Source organism: Micrasema longulum, unplaced genomic scaffold (genome assembly GCF_059751315.1).
Source record: "Micrasema longulum isolate JH-2025_06_02 unplaced genomic scaffold, ASM5975131v1 h1tg001602l, whole genome shotgun sequence".
In the NCBI taxonomy this organism is placed as follows: domain Eukaryota; kingdom Metazoa; phylum Arthropoda; class Insecta; order Trichoptera; family Brachycentridae; genus Micrasema; species Micrasema longulum.
Genome location: NW_028278783.1, coordinates 62,703 through 75,056, shown reverse-complemented (window position 1 = coordinate 75,056; position 12,354 = coordinate 62,703). Strand labels below are relative to the sequence as shown.

Below are 12,354 nucleotides of genomic sequence, written 5' to 3'. Positions count from 1 at the left end.
ATTTTCAGTGATGATACTGCCTAAGTACCCACCTGAACTATTTCACTCTTTCAATATTGACACCTTTAAGTTGGAGAATTACATTTAGATGACTCTCTCGGCTAAAAACCACAAGTATAATTTTGTTAATTATTGATGGCTACACCGTTTACCTTCACACCGAGATTGATACCAATCAACGCTTCTTTGATTACTGTTTTTTAAAATTTGTAAATTACTGTTTGCAAAAGTGTAGTATAAAGTCTTCAACTAATTAAGTTTTTTAAAGGATTTGGACATTCTTTAAATGAAGCCCAGCATTGTGTAGGCATTTTTAATTGGTATGTTAGTGTAATAAGTGTTTTGAAGAAACCGGTAGACTAAAGAAAAGTCGGTAAGTGATTGTATACAAATGTTCTAACGGGCTTGTTTCCTTTAGATCTGGAGGTTCAGCGATAATCTGCAAATTTCCACCCAAAAAGAAGGCGTTTCTCTGGTATTGGTGGCGTCCGTCTACTCCCAATTGAAGGAATATCTCAATCGAATATATATTTTTTTAACTTTAAATGCTCTTCTTAATGCTTGGCAATCTTCCCCTTCAGGGAGGGTTACCTTTCTTTTTTTCCTTCAATCCGTCGGGGCTTAGAATTTTCTTGGGTTATCTTCAATCACTGGACTACGCAGTTTTTATCAGGTCATGGTAAATTTAATAAAAAACTATTTGTTTTTAATATTGTTGACTCCCCTTCGTACTGCTGCGGATATCCTAACCGATCTTCTGAACACATCCTGTGGTCTTGTCCTTTTCCTCTTCTCTATGATTACTGAATGGAGCTTCTCGCTACTATCCGTGGCCCTGTTATAGGTCCTGTCGGAAATACAGATCTTGTGGCTTCCAAAAAGAATTTCGAGGCTTTCAAAAAGTTTTGTAATCATTTCGGCAAATTTATCCTGTCCAATCAATTTAATCCCAGTCAATGAAGAACTCACTTCCCTCTTTTCTCAATTCAATGAAGTGCATATTGTGTACTTCTGGATTACTTTCTTTCAGCAAAAAGATCCTTAGGCTACAGATTACAGAGAGCTCCTTCAGGCAGCTTTTCTCGTTTGACAACAAGGAAGTTTTCCGTGTATTCCACCGCCAAGGAGACTTATGTCCTCAGGTGCGGTACGCGATATGTGGTGGGCAAGCTGTATACAAATGTTTATTAAATTATTACTTACCTATAGTTGCCAAAATCTTCCGGCTGCACATTGCTGATCAAAAGGGAATGGTTCTGTTGGTTCTGCGCCATAATTAGTCGTTCTGTTTGTGATAGTGGGAAGGAGTTTTGGTACCAAGACACCTGGAAGATAATAAAAAAAACACAGTGTTATGAGATCACTAGTACACGTGAACGTCGTTTTGCGCCGGTTTGATTTACGCCGATTTACAATGAGGAATTCCACTGTTTTCTAATTTATTTATTTTCTATTAGCGTACTATTTAACTAAACAGAAATATATGTTTTTTTTGTGCGTTATTTACAAAGATATGATTTTTTGAAGTTACATTTATCAAAATGCGATTTGGCGCAGTCATTTGTGACTGTAATCAGTGTGTCACTTTTCAGTAGTGACGTCATGAAACGGTTGGCGTTCTTACTTTCACTGACCTGACAAGAATCTATGGAATATTGCTTTGATTACTTCATTTAGTTGATCGTAATTTGCTCATTCCTTTTTTCATTTCTGTTATGGTTATTTTTAAGAAAATTTCTATTTAGAAAAAACCTAGATAGTTGACATAATCTCTGGTTAAAATGTCAAATTATACAAATTATACTATTTTTTTTCTATGGTCAAAACGTTCCTTACAAGGCGCGGAGGCTTTAAGCGGAAACCGGAAACACTACACGTAGATATAAGGAGTGACGTCATTATTTACGATTTTAAAATGAATACTATTTTTAACATTTTTTATTTATTTTTGCGTGCGTTTTTGAGATGTTTCATCCTACTCCAAAATTTTTAAATATTCACGTGTACACGAAAACATTTTAAAAATTTAATTCCGGGTTGGGCTGGAATTTCTCATTACGCCGGTTGGCGCCAGACAATAACTCTAATAGCAGACACACTTTTACACGTTGTTTTATTCTATTACCGTGTACGCAAGCAGCCTATTGTGTATGCGAAATTGTGTTCGAGATAGTTTTCGTTTTGTTTTTAAGAAAAATTAAAAGGTATGATTTTACTTTTAATTTTATTATTATTTAAATTAAAAGGCTATTCATATTTTTGCAGTTTATGCTATGATTCTGCAAAAAAAGAAGCAACAATCAAAGCAAATTAAATTTTATGTTTTTTTCAAAAAGTGTGAGAATTTAATTTAATACCGACGAACTGGTGAGTTAGTATTTATTATAAAAAAATAATAATCTAAATCAAGAGATTATTATTTATTTTGTAAACGAATTTAAACTGTATTTATTAAATACATTTATAATTTATTTTGAATATAATAATATGATATATGTATTAAATAAACATGTTAGATTGTTCTTAGAATTTCGACACGGAACCTAACCTTATATCTACCATTATATTTGTGTTCATTTTACGCCGATTTTTTTTTGCGCCGGTGTCTCTCGGAATGGAACCCCGGAGTAAAAAGACGTTTACCTGTACTAATGAAATTAAAGGATAAATTAATGTTTTGAATGACAAAAACATGAGGTTACCTCAGCAACTGGATCTGCTAAAACTGTGCAGACCAACTCTGCCCTGAAGCCTTCTCCGCTATGCACCCAGGAACGCTCCACGGAGATCTCGGGAGGGTCTGTAAAATAATTGTAAGATTATTTTAGCTGATGTGCTGCTGGCGATTTGTTGGACCAAGACGATGGGACGTCCCCCCCACTGGTTGTAAGGCAGTGGATATCAGCGGATTTTAAAAGTACAATTAATAAGTTTCAAAATTACATATTTATTTTTCGACATAGTCAACGATAAGCCTAACATATTTCTTCCAACATCCAAATTCTTCCGACTTTTCTTGAATCCAAGACTCGATAGCTGCCATCACATCATCATCCGAGGTATAATGATTACCTTCGAGGTCTTTATGGAGTAGAGAAAAAAGATCGGTTGTGGAAATCATGTGTGGAATCGGTTCAAACTTCAGGTTTCGCAGAGCCATTTCAGTTACGGGCGAGGTGTGTGGACGAGCGTTGTTTCATCAACAATAACGGTTTTTCCAGGCTCACAACCACAAAACTTTACTACCCATCGATTTAAAGATCTATTAACGGCATCGTCACTAACCCATCGTTAAATCACTACTACTTCTACTACTACCATCACGCCATTGTCCCGTAGGGGTAGGCAGAGAGAACAGACCGCGACACCCGTCTATCCTGGCATATATTCCTAGCTTCTTCCACATTCATACTTCTTGTCGTACATGCCATTCGGTTATGTCTGCTGTTGACATGACCAGACTTAAGATTTTGGTTTATCTGATCATGCCACGTAGATTTAAGTTGACAGTCAATGATTACTCCCAGGTATTTTGTACACCTTTCAGACTTCATGTTTTCGCAGTTATTACATATGCCAAGATTACAATATTTATAATAAAACATTACACCAAGGGAAGAAGAAGGGGAAGATGATTTTGAGTTGTAAAATGGAATAAACAGTGTTTTATTACAATTAAGCGAGAAAAGATTTCGATCTAACCACTCCTTAATAGAACTTATATATTCATACCACACTAGAGCTAACACACACAAATCCTTCATTGTTCCCAAACTAAGGACCATATCGGACCAGCGCTTTCAATGCTGTAGTGGAATAAAACTATACAATAAACTTCCATCATCAATTAGAGATATAAAACCGCCATACAGGTTTTTGAGAGCCATGGCGATGTGGCTATTGAACAAGGCACAATGCCCCTGAAACATAGTGTATTATTTATGCATACTATTTTTTACTGCAGATTGCTAATGTGTTTATGTACTTGTGAAAGGAATGGTGAGCGTTGATTGCAGGGTGGTCCGCTGTAATTTGGGTGAATATAAGAATATTTGAGCGAGTGACCGTGGATTGCCTTGCAGTCGCTTCCTGCTGTGCCGCCTGCGGGTGCGATACCCTACCGATACCCCACCATATATCTTGCATATATTTTTATACGGGTTTACCTACATAGATAGATGCAACAAAAACTAATATTGGGAAATATCAAAGCACATTGTATTACAGATTATATTTAAATATTTTTTCAATGTACCACCTTCACTCACTAAGCATAAAAAATTACAGATGATCCAAACGGGGGGACCAAACAACCTCAGCGCCTACTTGTATATGGCGTCAGGAGATAAAACGTTGGAAGTGTTTATGACCGGGCAATAATTTATTCATGTTTTCGCGTACACATATTTTACTCATTCGTGTATTTTATTAATTTTTGTTAGTTTGCCGAATGCTTCTGTACATAAAGTGAAATTGACCCTTGTATTATTTACGACTTTTTTATTTTAATATTTAAATTTTTCAAAATTTAAAAACAAAAACAGGAAAACGCTTCTTTCTTTTGATTTACGATTACAAAAAATATACGGCAAGCAGCTTTAATAATACTTGAGTTATCAAATTAAAATCGCTCTATGGGGGATTCGAATCCCCCCTTTGGTCCGGCTAGGTTATCTCGCGTCAACACGTCTCTATACTTTCGCTTCTAAAAATACACTGGATGAACGCAACGCCTTGAAACCTGCGCATGCGCGCAGAGGGAGAATGTTACTTCCACATGGTGCGCTTTCGAGGGTCATTTCGTTTGCGTTATACAAGCATGTGTGTATTAGATTTCAGTTTTCAGCCTACCCTCGCGGTAATTAAGCGCGCAGAAACTTACACAAAACTTGAAGCACGAAATCTCGATGTAGAGGGGAGCCCACACCGTTGTCCACGGTACACCGGTACTTCCCTGCTGCAGCTCGGCCGACGTGCTCCAGCACCAGCTGGGGGCCCTCTCCGACTCGCGAACTATCATTCTAGAATTAAAAAAATATTTCATGTTTATTAAATTAAGAAATCTTTTTATGTTTCCACATCCGCTCCAAGTTGAGCATGTGAACATCAGCGGAGGCCGTCAGGGGTACTTTTCTGAATGTATAATGGTTACGCCACATTGACTTTGTTTGATTTATTTGCTGCATACTGGGCCCTGGGCCTCAATTATGACGGGAAGATAAAGACGTCATACCTTCTTCTTGACGACATAGTTGAAAAAAAATTCCCTCTAGCGATTATAAATATATACTACCAACCCTTAAGTTTTGGATAGGTACATCGATATGAACCAAGGGGAAGCGTACGTCACAGCACACATATCTACGCACTAAAATGACATAGCTTCAGTATGACGTCATAGTTGAAGGTAAAATTCTCCCGATCAATTATGAAGATACACTACCGATCCCCGCACCATCAAGTTTTGATGTAAGTACATCGGTTTGTCTCGAGGAGTCTAGAACCTTTCGATACGTTTATCTACTCATTAAAAGTGTCAAAAATTATGTTAGAGCGAATAATTTTTACTTTAATTTTTTAAGGCACCTTTTTCTTAAAAGCCTATTTAAAATAAGAGATAGAAATAAGTAAACTTTGAAGTCGAATTAAATTCTGACATCGAATTAAATTCTGACATAACTGTCAGTTTTGAAAACGAGCGGCTAGATGCAAAAAATAATGCCGCTAGATTCTGACTTATTTACATATTTATTTATTTATATACGGCATTCCTGCCATTTACATATATGTGGAATAAAGAGTGCTTAAAAATAAAAATATAAAAAAATCGAGTTTGAAATAATAATATACTCGTACTATACACATAATAAATTACTTGAAATACATATATATTTTAAAGTCAATCAAATTATAACCATTCCAACCCAATTTCCTGAAGTTAGTTTGCTCTTTTTGATAAAAATATGTTGGTCATTTTATTTTTTAAGTTAGACAGAGATAAACTAAATATATTTAAAAAATGACGCATATTCATTCCCGGTATTCTGTAATCTAACAATAGGTGAGTTATATTGAGCTACCGTTCGACAATTTTGACAATAAAATATTGTAGATGTTCTGTTTAACCTAGGTGGTACATATACGAGTATCTAGGCGTTAGAAAGTTGCCATTATAAAAAACGATTAATTATTATACGTATTACGGGGACTCACCAGACGCGTCCACACGACACTGGGCACGGGGTTCCCGGCGGCGCGGCACTCGAGCGTGGCGCCGCCGCCGCGACGCGCGACCACGCGGCCGCCGTCGGGCGCGGCGCGCACGGACGCCGGCACGAGGATCTCCACCGTGTGCACCTGGTCGCGGTTCTCGCGGTCGCTGATCTGGCACACGTAGTCGCCCGCGTCCTGCAAACATTCGTCTCAAATACTCAGCGCGCGTTTCATTGTAGTTTTATTTTTTATTTTATTTTATTTTTTGCACCACAACAGGCCAGGAGACCCAATTATATCGCAGACCACCAGGCTTAAAAAATCACATTTAATATTTTGTGTTCTCACCGGGAACCGAGCGTCAACCACAACTATAAAACAAGAAACTCTAATAGGGATCTGATACTAAGTGAAGGGGTCAACACTGTTCTGGCATCGAGACAACACTAATACGTAGGCAAAAAGGTCCATAACCTTTTGCCAGAATTGTGGAAAGACGGGAGTGTTGTCAAGTTGCGGAAGGTGTTGACCTCGCTCTTTCATGACATTGGTCGTAGGAGTCAGAAAAGTTAAAGCATGCCACGGATTGGAGATTCTTACTGGATGTCGAAAATAAAATATGAAAGTAAAGAATAATTAAAATATATATATATACAGATGGCAACCATGAAGTTTCGCATTATAAATAAATTGTCTATGTCTTATGAATGTATGTATGTGTATGCGCATGGGTGAATGTACGTGTGTGTGTATGTACATGTGTATATATGTGTGTTTATTTACATACTGGGTGTTTTTTTAAACCCTGTCATATCCGAAACCACGATGATCAGTATGAGCAAGAAGACATATTGGCACATTTAAATAACATGAATCTCACCCACGTGATAAAGGTTTCAGTTGTTTTATTTCACAAAAGTCAACAGATGGAAAAATTGAGGAAATGTGGATGTTCAAACAGGGCAGAATGGTGAATGTTACACAGTGTGTAAAGTGGCCACTTAAACCAGCCAATGACAGGTCATAAGCCCTGTAAATGTCTAGACTTTCATATTCCCTTCTCAAAAAGGTTTTCCCTCTCTGTTGAAATAAATTAAAAAATGAATGAACTCCCTAGGAAAGAAATCCAGCTAGTCTGCATGCATTTGGACATACTCAAACACTGTTGAATTGACAACCTGGTAAAAGAAGAAGTATAACATTTGAAAAATCGTTTTTAGGCGTTGCCTAGTAGGTGATTTAGTTCAGCCGGATGAATGTCACCCACGCACGTGATAAAGGTTTCAGCTCTTTTACTTCACAAACAGATGGAAGAGTTGAGAAAAGCGGATGTTCAAACATGGGCAGAATGGTGAATGTTACACAGTGTGTAAAGTGGCCACTTAAACCAGCCAATGACAGGTCATAAGCCCCGTAAATGCCTAGACTTCCATAAAATGATTTCCCTCTCAATTTTGCTGTTTATTAATTTGTATTGAAGGAAGACGTAGTGCAGGTAGAAGGCGCATCTCTTGGCTTAAGAACTTGCGCGACTGGTTCCATTGCAGCACTCAGTCCTTGTTAAGTACTGATTTTACATTTTCTACACTGGCAACTCATATAAGACTGTAAATATTCCTTTCCTTCCTATTTCAAAACTCTTGTTGCTTCTACCGTTCTGTGAAAAAGTCACATGTGAAAATTCGCCTCTCTAATACATCTTTATCATATACTGCGTCAGCTTATTCGTACAAAGTGAAGTTTAGTGTGTTATAAATAGACTAAATTGTACAGTTCATCATCATCTACAGCATCTACACGATACCGGTATACGTGCTGCAGCAATAGTGGAGTGCTTCATTTAAGAAACAATCGGAAGAACTTTAAAAGTGAGTAACAATTCCATACAGTTCGCTTAAACTCTAAAATCCCGCTGTTATCAGTAACTCGGTGCCTGAGAGGCATTGTACTGACCAAACATTTCTTTTTGGTCCTATTTGAGACGGATAAATATCAATTCTTTCCTAAAATTCATTCCCGATTCATATTACAGTCTTATATGAAGTTTTTATCGTTGTTTATTTGTCTTCCATGTTTTTTTTCCATTTGTCCACCGGTGACGCGCAAATTCAAATAACGTTCGAAAATTTATTCGTAATTCATGTAGTAGGTAGGTACCTACACAATATTTCTCGTTTATGCGTAATGTTCATTTGTCTTTTTTCTACTAGTGATGTGTAAATTCAAATAACGTTCGAAAATTAACTCGATTCGTAATTCCTGTCGTAGGTAGGTAGGTTCCTACACAATATGTCTAGTTTATGCGTAAGGCAATGAATTATTTTCTTATGGCTATTTAGATATGTCATAATAAGAATTACGACACAACAGATATGTCAAACTTTAGTATCAATTTATAAATATTTCATAGATTTATACTACGTAGGTATATAAACTCGGTAAATATTTATTTTTAAATTTATTTTTTTATTTATTTACACTCTTTATCAAAATCCAATTCCATGTTCACTTTGCCCAGCTAACAAGGGTACATACCCCGTTCCAAGCTAGGCAATTACATTTTAATATATTATAATAGTTAACAAATTAACATAGAGCACAGACAAACAAAATATAAACTTATTCGTGTTTACATTTTTGATACATATTCATACAGACATACACATATATACACACATATATATATAAACACATATATACACATGTACATACACACACGTACATACATCCATGCGCATACACATACATACATTCATAAAAACATAGACAATTTATTTATGCGAAACTTCATTGTTGTCATCTATAAATATATATTTTTTAAAATTATTCCTTATTTTTTATTTTCGACATCCAGTAAGAATCTCCAATCCGTGGCATGCATCAACTTTTTTGACTCCCTACGACCAATGTCACGAAAGAGCGAGGTCAACACCTTCCGTAACTTGACAACACTCCCGTCTTTCCACGATTCTGGCAAAAGGTTATGGACCGTTTTGCCTACGTAAAAGTGTTGTCTCGATGCCAGAACAGTGTGGACCCCTTCACTTAGTATCAGATCCCTATTAGAGTATCTTGTATTATGGTTGTGGTTGATGCTTGGGTAAATGTCTCTTTTTATGTGTGTAAAACCAGTACCGTTCTCAATATATACTGTTGAATAATATTCAGTACTCTGAATTCTTTGACATTCTTTGACAATATTTCTCGTTTATGCGTAAGACAATGAATTATTTTCTTATGGCCATTTAGATACGCCATAATAAGAATTACGACACAACAGATATGTCAAACTTTAGTATCAATTTATAAATATTTTATAGATTTGTACTACGTAGGTATATAAACTCGGCGAATATTTATTTTTAAATTACCTTGCTACATTATTAAAGTGAATTAATCTTGTATTTTAAAATTTTGTTACCATGTCTTCTGAAATAAGATACCGATTGACTCAATTATCATTAACAAATTTATTGGCTACTGCCAAATCTGTAAATGACGACAATACACTAGAGGATTTCAAAATACAATATACTGACTTAGAAAAAATCAGAAATGATTTCTTCGAAAGCCATATTGGTGTCGAAGCTTCTAAAAGGGCTGGTCCACCGGGGAGAGGAACTATAAGAAGAAGAATCAATTTGTACAAAAATAACTGGTAAAACATTATTCTTCGATTTTGATAGGAGTTTATTCTATGGTACAGCATACTCTCAGCATAGTTAGAGAAGAGAGATATATAGTTCCTCTCTGCAAGTTTAGTTTAAAATACACAAATATGTGTTAAATTGTTGTAAACATTGAGTTAAGTCGCTAAGGTGTGAACATGCCATAAACAAAGAGTGAGATAATTAATTTAAAGCATTGTTTTATAAACGTTATTGTATTTAACGCTTTGTTCTAACCTAACCTAACCAAAAATACGCCACAAACTCTCGTGATTTTATAACTGTGCTTCTGTTAAAACTGTTTAAAAAAGTGTTTATTTGTGAAGATCAAGTGCCGAAATTCAACTATTTATTATAAAACAATTTCTGTATGATATAGTGCTACCTATCTATGTTCATTTAAAAATAAAAATGATACATTTTTTCCTGTATCGCGTAATACACAAGTTTATCTGACATCTTAATCAAAGTAAAATAATAATGATCAGAAATTTTAAGCGGGAAACATGCGTAAGTAATAACAAACTAAATAAAAAATAAGCAGATATATTCCTGGGTACCTACACTCTACACTACGCACACAGATGCGTTTCTACGATCATCTCCCAGGGAACAGCCAAATGTGAACCAAGTGTTTTTACAGGAAAAAGACAATAGATCCTGTTTACTGCACACCAAAATAAAACAGGGACGAGTTTGAGTTTGAGTATCGTCTATTGTCTTGTTAACCTTAATAATAAGTTAAGGAATGCTATCTTTGTTTAGTTTTTTTATATTTTACTTTTCGTGCTGTTACATGTTCACTTAATTGCCATACTTACTAGTTCTTTGCTCATTTGTCGATGCCTTTTGAAGCTGCAAGACTTTTTGTGATGTAAGCTATCATATTATGTAAATGTTATCAACTATCAAATATCTAAATTTAGTAAATGGGGTCTAGAATTTCAACCGTCCATGCGCTCAGTAGCTGCGAGACCTGTTGTTATCTAAATTCTAATTGAATAAATTTGCTTTTTATTTCGTTTATCGAAAATATCCCTTAAACTTTAAACTTCATTGTCAAATAAAAAATTTAAAAATTAAAATGTAAATAGGGGCTAGATTTCTTATTGTCCATGCGCTCTGTAGCTGCAAGACGTTCTGTTATCTAGCTCATATATATCATAATTGGAGATGAGGAACTAGAATCCCAACCGTCCATGCGCTCTGTAGCTGTAAGACGTGTTGGGCTATTTATTTATTGTACAGCGCCCTTGAGGTGATTTTCACAAAAATGGCGCTATATAAATTATCCAAACAGATAAGGTTCAACCGGCACTCGACCAGTTTAAATCATGTTTGTTGGACCCCTTCTAGTCTATTAACACTAACATTATAGAACGGCGATCGAATAGAAGTACAGTATTCTAGCTGGGGACGAACACATGTTGGATGCATGTCGGCTTTAAGCCAGTTGTCTCCTTACTTGTGGGCCGACTTGGGTGATCTGTAGATTGTAGCCGTCAACGAGGCGAAAGCGGTCATCTCTTATGACCATCAGACTTGCGGCTGTCAGGACCGCGGCCCCCCTCCGCCAGAGTAAAACCAAAGATCCTAAAAATAAAAATTACAAGGAATTAGAATCGCTAAATGAAGGTATACCTTGTGGATCAAAAATAAACGGGAATTTGGCGAAACAACGGAAAATTTTAATTTTTAATAAATTTATTTATTATCCCCTTCAAAATTTATTTATTTATTAAAAGAAAACAACAGCCATTACAACAAAAAAAATATTTACAAATAAACCAAAATTATAGGCCAATTAAAGTTTTCTAATACAATATAAAAAATAGCAAAAAAAACGTATCTTTAAAAAGCCACTCCGCATCATTTCACACGTAAAAAATAAATAAAATATTGCAATAATAATGAAATAATAAAAAAAATAAAAGAAAAAGTTTTTTTTGTTTATTCGGACTTAAAAATCCTTTCACCGGTGGATCCATACGGAGTAATTCTTATTATTATTTTAATGGATAACTTATATGGCGCCATTTTTGTAATACCTCAAGGGCGCTTTACAAAGTGATTATATAAAGATATAAATTTAATTTTAACTTTTTAACTTAAGAAAAATAATGTACTTTGTCACCACATGCTAAAAATGTATTTATTTATTTATTAACGGATATTGTCCATGTATACAATGTATAGGGTTTAAATATTACAATAAAAGAATAGTTTAAAACATTTTAAAAAATAAAAAAAGCATTGACAAACATAAGGGACATCGAGACAAGATCTGGACTATTTATTTAGTGCTCGTTTAAATCGTTGTAAACTTAAACCAAAAAAGTCCAGATCTTGTCTTGAGTTAACAATACGACAAAGACGGGTCATTGGAGAATTGAGGCCATAGTTTGTTCTATGCTGATCGATGAACAGTATTTCATTGTTTCTCAATCTACGAGTCGGAATATTAAATTTTACT

The 12,354-nt window shown here is 35.3% G+C and overlaps 1 protein-coding gene across 1 annotated transcript in view; it reads right to left on the bottom strand.

The window, feature by feature from the left end:
- Positions 1-12,354, bottom strand: part of klg (klingon) — a 37,752-nt gene that overhangs the window by 12,931 nt on the left and 12,467 nt on the right. The window contains exons 4-8 of the mRNA XM_088236752.1: positions 11,347-11,474; positions 6,214-6,408; positions 4,883-5,021; positions 2,703-2,800; positions 1,204-1,325 (exon numbers count right to left, since the gene is read on the bottom strand). Of these exons, the coding sequence (XP_088092878.1) occupies positions 1,204-1,325; positions 2,703-2,800; positions 4,883-5,021; positions 6,214-6,408; positions 11,347-11,474 (682 nt within the window). The remainder of the gene's footprint in view (positions 1-1,203; positions 1,326-2,702; positions 2,801-4,882; positions 5,022-6,213; positions 6,409-11,346; positions 11,475-12,354) is intronic.